The sequence below is a fragment of the Oncorhynchus keta genome, chromosome 17 (genome assembly GCF_023373465.1).
Source record: "Oncorhynchus keta strain PuntledgeMale-10-30-2019 chromosome 17, Oket_V2, whole genome shotgun sequence".
In the NCBI taxonomy this organism is placed as follows: domain Eukaryota; kingdom Metazoa; phylum Chordata; class Actinopteri; order Salmoniformes; family Salmonidae; genus Oncorhynchus; species Oncorhynchus keta.
The window spans coordinates 34182706-34193655 of NC_068437.1; the positions used below are offsets into that span (position 1 = coordinate 34182706).

General features: G+C 40.2%; 1 protein-coding gene across 2 annotated transcripts; it reads right to left on the reverse strand.

Annotated features, from left to right (window-relative positions):
• Positions 1-2527: 2527 nt before the first annotated feature.
• Positions 2528-10335, reverse strand: ehf (ets homologous factor). 2 transcript variants are annotated; one of them, XM_035789638.2, is made up of 9 exons: positions 10085-10335; positions 7043-7148; positions 6624-6881; positions 6235-6291; positions 5825-5869; positions 5657-5719; positions 4040-4084; positions 3714-3909; positions 2528-3604 (listed from the first exon to the last, which is right to left on the reverse strand). In XM_035789638.2, exons 2-9 carry the CDS (start codon positions 7137-7139, stop codon positions 3505-3507), a joined length of 861 nt encoding a protein of 286 aa, XP_035645531.1. In that variant the 5' UTR covers positions 7140-7148; positions 10085-10335; the 3' UTR covers positions 2528-3504. The 2 variants fall into 2 exon arrangements, with proteins under 2 accessions (XP_035645531.1, XP_035645532.1); XM_035789639.2 differs by having other exon boundaries at positions 5825-5866; positions 10085-10334.
• Positions 10336-10950: the final 615 nt, after the last annotated feature.

Consider the following 10950-nt stretch of genomic DNA (forward strand, 5'->3'; position numbering starts at 1 on the left):
GAAGACATACAAGACAACTGATAATCTCCCTCGATATGGGGCTCCACGCAAGATCTCACCCAGTGGGGTCAAATTGATCACAAGAACGGTGAGCAAAAATCCCAGAACCACACGGGGGGACCTAGTGAATGACCTGCAGAGAGCTGGGACCAAAGTAACAAAGCCTACCATCAGCAAGGGCATTGAAGATGAAACGTGGCTGGGTCTTTCAGCATGACAATGATCCCAAACACCTTGCCCGGTCTACAAAGGAGTGGCTTTGTAAGAAGCATTTCAAGGTCCTGGAGTGGTCTAGCCAGTCTCCAGATCTCAACCCCATAGAAAATCTTTGGATTTGAAAGTCTGTGTTGCCCAGCAACAGCCCCAAAACATCACTGCTCTAGAAGAGAACTGCATGGAGGAATGGGCCAAAATACCTGCAACAGTGTGTGAAAACCTTGTGAAGACTTACAGAAAACGTTTGACCTCTGACATTGCCAGCAAAGGGTATATAACAAAGTATTGAGATAAACTTTTGTTATTGACCAAATACTTATTTTCCACCATAATTTGCAAATAAATTCATTAAAAATCCTACAATGTGATTTTCTGGATTTTTTTTCTAATTTTGTCTGTCATAGTTGAAGTGTACCAATGATGAAAATTACAGGCCTCTCTCGTCTTTTTAAGTGGGAGAACTTGCACAACTGGTGGCTGACTAAATACTTTTTTGCCCCACTGTATACAGTACTTGCACATATGCACATGCATACCAGGAGATGTTTTTTTTTTTACCAGACCCCAATATTCTGTAACTATACTGGGTACTTTGTCTATTCCCCTCCTTTGCATCCACTGGCCAGTAGTCAGTTAGGGAAATCAGCCTCCTGTTTCTTTGCACAACGGAGGTTATGTCAGTCTAGACCATTTGCCTAACTGCTCAGTAATCTCTCTGAGACCGATATTCACACATTTCCCTATGTTTCAGACTCGCAGCAAAATCAACAAACACAACACTAAAATCAGACTGGATTCCAGCCGTTCACACCGATCAGTAATGTTGCTGATTTAAACTGATAAAATGATCAATATCACCTCTTTATCTACTGTAGTTGTGATATTGTATGCATACAGGAAGGCTTATCTTGATATGATAGTGTATGTATGTGGATATGCATTGTGCAGCATTTCAGAATTCATGGATGAGCAAGGTTAATAAATTATAGGTGCTTTCTCTACCTGATCATTTAACAACTCAGTTTACATTCAACCTATATGATGCAAGGTATGGTTTAATATAAAATGGTTTTCATTGTTAAACTTAATTTACATTGTCCTGATTCATGGCGGTCCAATCAAACGTTGACACGAACAGCCGTCTGCATAATATCTCAGTAGAATATGCTGTGTATATTCTGTGTCGACGGACTTTATGTCTGTCCTCAATTTAGCAAAAAGTCTTATGAAAAATATCTTGAACTGTCAACTTGGACCAGATCCTATCAGAAGAAATGTTGAAGTTTTGGCCAGTTTGATATGCTGGCCCTGATGTTCGGGCCATTGATGTTGAAATGAAGCCATTTGCTTCACTCTTTACTTAATTTCATTTTCAAAACATTTAAAAAATACAGTCTGCCACGACCTCCTCCTCGCTTCAATGTCAAACTCAAACTCCAGTCATATAAAGTAGTACAACAGTGGGTGTGAAAGCAAAGAGACTGAACATTGATAACATTTTCAAAGATGGGTACATTTTGCGGACTTCAACAAAGACACCAAAAGAATGACACAGCAATCAGTGTTATGTAAAGGAGGAGGATAAAAAAAACATGAATTGCACAGAGCAGGGGTGGAGGCATGGACAGGGATTTGACTGCAAACACAGGGTGTGAGAAAGGGGGCATTGAGTGTCGCTTTTCTTATCTGAGCGGGCATCAGAGGCGAGTCATCTGTCCATCACCCCGCGGTGTCAGCAGAACGGCCATGACATGCACCAGAAAACAATTAACTGCCTGGCATTTTACAATCTCATTGATAAGACAGCAATGTCATGTCCTATCTCTAAAACTGATGGCTTCTCATAGGCAGGCATGGAGAGAAAGAGAGAGCGAGAGAGAGATTTGAGCCTCATCCAACACCTCTGTATGAAGGCCTGGTTCCCTGCTCTCTGTTGACAAATGGGTACTGATCCCATCTAGCGAAAATTGAAACAGCCCAAAATGTAATTGGCATTTAAAAGTGAAAGCTTGGGTCAGATAAGATTGCTTGATTATTAAAAAAAATGAAAATAGCAAAACTCAGCTGGAGTTCTTGTTACATTTGTATGATAGCAGTCAATAAAGTTCAGATTGACATGAAGGGCTCAACAGGGAGAGTTGTCAGTCAACTGATTTGTGTGATAATCATCCCACTCGGCACAGATGTCAGTAAAACAGTAAAACATTTTTACATTTGGTTGAGTTGTCAACTAATGTAAATCCAATGTGAAATGAACAGTGGGATGTTCATCTAGCTCACACAAATAATGACACACAGGCAGGCTTTCGTCTGTTGTTTCAAAAACACAAGTCCTTTATTATTTAAAATACAAATATGGTATTTACACATTTCTTTTTACAGCATAGCGTAGTAAATGGGTGAAGATGAGTTGACATTGCAAAATGAGAAGACATTTCTCAGCATCAGAACTTGAAGAACACACACAGAACATCCTCTAATTTCCGTACATCCCATTGTTGCATCTGAATGTGCTCTATCATACTATCCTGAGCTGCCATTGTGTTTGGGCCAAACAGTTCTCTGTTTATCCTGTACATGAATAGGGAAGTTGTGGTTCTATTGTGAGATCTGTTACATATTCATAACTAAAACAAATTTGAAGAGGATGAATGCAAAGAAGACAAGAGTTTCATATTTACTAAAGGAGATGTCTTGCATAACACATCAATCAAACATACTTCGGAAAGAACATTACACAGTTTAAATGTGTACAACAAGCTGGAAATATTTAAAATAAGTAGTTTTTAAAACTTTTGAATTAACTAGGCAAGTCAGTTAAGAACAAATTCTTATTTTCAATGATGGCTAAGGAATAGTGGATTGACTGCCTTGTTCAGGGGCAGAACGACAGATTTGTACCTTGTTAACTCAGGGATTCAATCTAGCAACCTTTCGGTTACTGGCCCAAAGCTCTAACCACTAGGCTACCTGCCGCCCCATATGTCATTGCTTTTTGCTGTTCAATCAAAAATAGCTTTCAGTGCAAATAGTCACCACTCTCTGAACAGGAAAATGTAAGCAGTCAAATGTAAATTATGGTCTTTCTTAACCATATGTAAATATATCATACAGAAACTCCCAAAAATGTCAAGAGTTGCAATCAGGCTTTCTGCTCCTCTTTGTAAAATAAACAACATATATAGTAAAACATCACAGTGACACATTAAAATCCAACAAAATAACATAAATAGACATCTTCGCATGGTGGTTAAAAAAAGGCACAAAATGGTGGAGAGGTGTCCTCTTTCACTTCTCTGACTCCCTCCATCCTCGTGCATTCCTTCCAAACTTGTAGACCAGCCTTCGTCCATCTACACGTTCCAGGATTTCCCGTTTGTAGTAATATCTGGAAGGGTACAAACAGGGACCTTAACGGAACACCCAAAATGACTTCCTTTGAACCAGGAAATAAACATGAATAAACATGAAACCACCCTAATCCTTTCAGTCTCTACCTCATAGCTCGGCTGAGCTTCTCGTAGGTCATGCTGCTATTGTTCTTCTTCTTGCCCCACAGCTGTGCCACGGCCTCTGACTTGAGGAAGCGGAACACGCCCTCTGTCCGATCCTCCCACTTGATCAGGCCTGGGTTCCGCTCCGGGTTCAGCAGAATGTCCCTAATGAACTCCCAAAGGTGGGTCCCCCGGGGGTCTGAGGAAAAACACAGGTGGTGGAAATTAGAACCATCTACTATCAGTTTTTGCATGGGCGAAATGTTGAGCATTTATATTCAAATATATGATTCAATAGTACTGAAGATGTTCATGTAAATACCACTCACTGTGTTTTTTGACCTGATGAGGGCGACTGTGAGATCTATTTGTGTCTGGAAGTAAAATAATAAACAGATATGGTAATTTAGCAGATGCTAAAAACAAATAAAAATTAAGACATTTAATACATTTGATACATGTGGCAATCGAACCCACAAGTTGGTCTAGCATCACAGTAGTCCAACCAACTAACCTACAGCAGCAGGTAGCCTAGTGGTTAGAGCATTGGTCCAGTACCCAAAAGGTCACCAATTTGAATCCCCAAGGTGAAATTATTTTTCGATATGCCCTTGAGCAAGGTACTTAACCCTAAGTGCTACAGAGTACCACTTGACAATAGCAGACCCAAGATGACCCCACTCTCAGGGGGAGTTGGGATATGCAAAAAGCTTTCCAAGGATATGTAGTTGACCTGGGTGGGACAAAGCAAGGCCTAGAACTTTTTATGCGTAATATGAACTATTGCTAGCTGGCTCAGAGACTTGGAAACATCCCGTGACCACACCAGACACCACTTACTTAAACATCTGCCCATTTCTAGTTGTTAGCAATCTCATTCTACCAATCTCATTTTTTTCAGATATTGTTCACAATTTGGGGAAGCCATCTGATGTGTTTCCAGCTCTGAGCATCATTAATTCACTTATAGCTTGTTACTTAATTTTTTAAAATTTAGTGTGTGCTTGATCTTGTGTACTCTGAACTGTGTAACTCCTATCTATCTTCTGATCATTTCCTCACAATCTCCCAGATGTCTTCTTTCCAAATATGCCACGTTTTTGCATGTCGGAATCATGTAATTACACATGAATAGCAATTACTTTTGAGTATGTCTATTTAGGCGGAAATCTACATTTTGCCATTACATTAGAAATACAATTAAACATACCTTCATTTTGGCGGAGGTACAGCCCACTAGCACTAGCTATTGCTACCTATGGTAGATGTAGATTTTTTAAATATTTTTTTTACAAATCAATACCTGGAGTCAAATATCAATCTAATATTGTCCAAAAATAATATTTCGATATGTAATTGAATCGATTTTTCCCCATCACTAATCCACACATGTTAGCCTAACCTTTGTACCACTGTCTTACGCATTTCAGATTTTATTCCATGGAGCCCAACACTGTTCAATTACATGGGTGTGGGGAACATAAACAGGATGAGTTTGTTCAGTTGTATTGTCATGCATTGTTTGCTCAGTGACGTTGAGGTGATGTAGTTTGGTGATAAGGAATAGACTCAGCTGCCTCTTTCCCAAAATGATCACTCACTGAATGTTCATGGACTTTACTCAATAGACTTGTATTGCCACTCTGTTTGCTCAGTAATATAATAATATATGCCCTTTAGCAGACGCTTTTATCCAAAGCGACTTACAGTCATGCATGCATACATTTTACGTATGGGTGTTCCCAGGAATTGAACCCACTACCCTGGCGTTACAAGCGCAATGCTCTAGCAATTGAACTTCAAAGGACCACGATGAAGCCATATTTTCTTTGCGGACTCAGCTACTGTAGGTCGATGTCTTCCCTTGGATTGGGGCTCGTTCCAATTAGTGTGTTTAGATAAGGTTTAGTAGGTTTTCAGTCCTCATCTTTGGTCTTGTTTCTTACCTGGACTGGAGGGAGTGGGTGAGGCCACAGGTGCAAGCGATTGAAACGAGGGATCGTAAATATCTAAAACGTAAAGAAATATCAACAAGTAAAAAATTAAGCTGTCCGTAAGTTAGTTAAAATTTGTACCTTTCACCAAAATCCTATCCATTCCAATGTGGTACCTACCTGCAGGATAGATGCTAGGTTCTGTGAATGGGCAAGGGAAATCTACTAAAACAGGAGAGCACATTAAGCTTGCATGTACGCTTAAGAGGCATTATATACATTTAAGATTTTAGCAGACACTCTTATCCAGAGCAACTATTGCTCAAGGGCACATCATCAGATTTTTCAGTCAGTCGGCTCGGAGATTCAAACCAGCAAACTTTCTGTTACTGGCCCAACACTCTTAACCGCTAGACTACCTGTCGCCCATCACAGACTAGTTTCAACTTACATCATTTATTAATTAAATAGTGTCAAACAAGTTGAGACATGCATAGATATGTAATAACTGGATGAGTCTTTTAGGGATGACTTGAAGTACATGACTCTGTGTGTTCATGCATGCCAGTGTTTGTCTATGGTGCTTTTACCATCTGGCTCTGATTTGATAACGTCCAGTGGGTTAAACTCCACACCAGGATACTGACCTGTGTAGGGATGACATGGAGAAACAAGGGCTCATTTAAGGGTAATACCATTACGTGTACAGTAACAACATGGGCTTTCATTATTTTGTGTTAATCAAACTTGATATTGAATTCCTAAATCCTTGATCCTCCTATGCTGGTACAATTTACTGTTCCTGTTTTTTTGTGGTATTCTAACCGACTCAAGTGTTAACTGAAATTAAATACTACCATTCAACATTTGATGACCTAATCTATCACAGTATGTTTCAACATTGCATGGCCTGACCTGGCCTTCATTCTGATAAACATAACAATAACAAAGAACATTATAGTCCAGTGTGTGAACCCACCGCTCCATTTGAGCTCGGTGAGGCTGTGGTAGAGGATAGGCCCCACGGTGCCCGCAGCACGGGTGAAGTCCTGGTAGGTCATGCTGCACAGCTGACGTCCGTCCACATCAAAGTTCTGGAAGGGGATGGTGGCAGCGTCGATCTGGTGCATATCCAGCATCTGCTGCAACCACTCCCACACCTGATACTTCGACCAATACTGAGGCTGGGAGTCCTGGGACCACAGGCGACTGGTGTAACCAGGCATCACTGTGGAAACTGGAGTCAGGGGTAAAGGTAGAAATTAAGTGTTGTTTTTTCATACTTTGAATGTGTTGGGGGTGTAGTGAAAACATTTGAACTCCGGCTAGCCCAGGTATTTGTAAATAATTAAACCAGCAGAGCAATTCACTGAATTGAGCAACCATACTAGTCCTCACTGTCTGAGCAGGGGTAGGAGCTCCATGTTGTGGGCAGCTGGCTCTCAATGCTGGCAGTGGATGGGATGCTCATGATACAGGTGGTATGACGGACCATGGTCCAGAGCTGGGGAGAAAGACACATGCATTCAGTATGGAGTAAAACCCTGAACAAGATGATTGGTAGGTTACAGTGTAATCCCACACGGTGCACACAAACGGTGTCTTTCCCAAATCTGAGTATCTGAGTTGAGATATGTTTCTATATGACGACATTGACAGATGTGAAACAGCATGACAAAGGGAGTCAGTGTGAAGACAGCATGGGAGTGATTGGGTGACAGGCTCACCGTCCTCAACACGTGTATTTGCAAAGTGATGGATCTGTATGTCTGTCTGTTTTGCATACATATAGGCCTATTTGTTCTTCTGATGGTTGAATGAAATGAGTCAGTCACACAATGATGTGTTAATACCGGAGAAATCGACAATTCTGTGCAGAAACGCCTGCAGGACATGTATGATTGACAACCCAGATAAAACAAGCTCTTCCTTTAAATTACATGTCTGTATTTTAAATAGATTAGGTTACAGTGCAGTTCCTTTTTTTCAGAACTACATCCCCTTAGGATGTCAACACATAATAGTGCTGTGATACTCAGGTAATTATAGTTGCTAATGCCAATTAATTAACAGTATACATATGAAGGAATGCTTCATCCAGTGTGCAATATGTAATATGCTTATTCAATAGGGTAGGCAATAGCCGTTATAGTTCTGTATACTGGAGAAATACATTAAGAAACACTTCCCAATGCCACGATCAGATCAACTTTGACTGTAATGACACAATTAAAGTTTAAAAACAAGTTCAAATAAAGTTCTAAAGAATTGGTAATGAAGTGTTATTGTAAAAGTAAATACAACATAAATAGTATCAATCATGAGTTATTTGAATATCTTTGGGAAGACGTCTGTAGTGCACAGCAGGTGAAGCACTGTATCTTCTCCGTAACCCCACCATAAAGGACTGCCCGTGAAATGTTAATAGTCTGCCAACAACATGGCTGCGTTCATTTAACTGTTGTTGAGAAAACACTTCACCACAACTATATTTGCATGTTATATGTAAATATACAGTACATTAGAATTGCAGGTCGGCACTGAGGCCTATGACAAGAATATTGAAGGTTGGGTTGTTGCACCACTGTACGTGTAATGGCCTTGTCACATGTTTTACTGTTGTCTAGACTGTAGTCCATTTATCTCAACTTTGTGGAAGAGAATGCCTTCCTGGAGTTTAACTTTTTGGAGCATCTATAGTAAATGTATAATTTGCAGTCAATTATTGTTCACTAATAGGTGCTTCCAGGGACAGCTCATCTCAAAATCAGCCAACTTTTGAAATCTGAAAACATCTTGATTTTGGATTGAATATTTAATGTGACAATGTAATCTGCTTTGTCATATTGTAAGAGCGTATTATAAACAAATATGGTCTGTCTGTGAAAGGTTGTCATAGTGCTCACCTGCAGCATCAGTTTGACAAACAATAGACTCAGCTCTTTATACAGTGACCTATATTCAGCTTCTCTTTATTGACCACTACCTGGAAAAGGCTGGATTATGATGGCTAATAAAAACAATGACACCAAATAACTGTACAACACCATGTTTTACAGTGCATGACCTATGTGGGCACAGTGACAGGCTGAATGAGAAACATAAATTATACCAAGTCTTCCTCAATCCTAAACAAAAGCAGTTTACCAAGAACCAGATCCCCGAATGAGATTTCACTAGAGATATGTGACACTTGGCAGTTTAGGCCATGGCTTTGGTTCAGCTCAGGATGCCAAGTCTCACCACCTGCATGCTTTGTGTTAACTCTCAGTGCTGTCTACTATTTGTCTGCCTACCATCTAATCTGAGCCGTCTGAAGACTGCCTGTCTTCATGGAAGTAGACTGCAGGTATTGTATTTCCTGACCGTTTAGTTTGGCATGTCCCTATCATCAGGTAACAGTTTCCATTTACTACAATCTCCTGGTCTGTTCAAGATTAACTTATTAATGATCCAATGTGTGAACTATTCAGCAGTGAGTAATACAGTTCCATGTCAGCTAGGCAAAGCTTTAGGGAAACTTGCCCCTGATCAATATTCACTACATGTGCATCTTATCACCCAACAAAATAAAAAGCTCATTACAGAATATATTTACCTGCAATCATGATGATAAGCTTACAGATGAAGGAAATAAACGGACAAACAAATTATCACTGACAAATGTAACTTTTGGTAAGCAGTAAACAAGTGCAGGCAGGTCACACTTCCCTATACTGAAGGTTCTGGAGAATCACTCTGTGGAGTTTTATCTCAAGGGATTTAAGTTACAACCCATGTGAGGTGATTACAGTACACTAGCGTGTAGATGTACTGCACCTTGTCACATATTACTATGATACACAAGCATTTCACTACACTCGCAATAACCTCTGCTAACCATGTACAGTATATGTGACCAATACAATTTGATTAGATTTCATTTCATTATAAAAGGAGCTTACCAACATTTGTTTTGCTTCTCTTTCAAAGGGGAAGTTTGTATATCAAAACAAAACAGGGCCCATGAGGAGTACATTTGTCCATGATCATATTTACTTTGTAAACAAAAGCATATGCCATTTATTTTCGGACTTCAAATGCAAGCCACAGTTATTTAAAGCCTAGTGTATATTCAGTCATCTTCTCTAACGCTGTATGAACGGCACTGTAACAGTTTTGTCTAATGCTCAATTAGAATTACAGGCAATCAAAGCTTGACACACAGTTAGATAAATGAATCAAACCATCACATTCTAGTCTGAAAGACACCTAAAAGTAGTGCCTACATTGCTTTGTTACAGTTCGAATACCCACTGTCTGCATAGCCAAAACACCAATTCACTCCTAAGCCCAGCCATTTCAGCCATTGTTTTGATTGCGCTATTCAGTCAGTATAACAGCGACTAACAACATAGAAGCAAAGCTGGTTGCCTAGCAATGCTCAGCATGGTTTCCTACCAGAGCTATGGACTGGGTTCCGACCAGGATGGGAGGTGTCGTGTCTCTCTCTCTCTCTCTCTCTCTCTTTCTCTCTCTCTCTCTCCTCTCAGATGACTCCAGGTAGGTGAGCTGGTAGCTAGCTGTGTTTCTCTCCACAAATGAGTGGAGTGTTGTTTTCAGTGCTAGAAGCTGTGCTCTTTTGCTTCCCAAAACTTTAAAAAAGTTCCAGCCCACACACACACCAAGGTGCTGCCCCAGCAGTGGTTATTTTATGCTGTCAGCTTCCTTGTCCTATCCTTATCCCTCCCCAATTGGCTACCAGGACAGGTTTGGGACAGATAGGAATTTGCATACGAATGCTGAGTGAATTACAACACTTCTGACATACTGTAGGTGTTACTTTCACTCTTTGGGCTCTCTCTCTGGTCTCTGGTCTGGTCTCTAGTCACTCTCTCTTTCTCTCTCTATCTCTCTCTCTGTCTTTGTTTCTCACATGCACGGCCACACACACATACAAACACAGAATGTCGCTAGGTGGCATGAAGTTCGCATTGTCTCAAACCTGATGATGTTTCTGTCTCAGAACATTTGGCTAAAGATAGACTCTGAAAATATATTTGACTAACCTTTCGAAGCTAACAGCAAGAACGGTGGCCAACATGTTCCTTTTGTATTATTCATACACTTACGTTTTTTTATCGTCCTACGCATAATTAGATTTCCTTCGGCTAATTGTCCATGAGAGAACCCTGTTTTCATATGAATACTTTGTGACATTGAATCAGTGTAGACATACCGTTTGCTACAGTAACACAATTCCCATTATCTGCTGTACCTTCTGATGAAGAAAGAAAAAAAGGGGGAACACTGATCTGTGTGTCTAG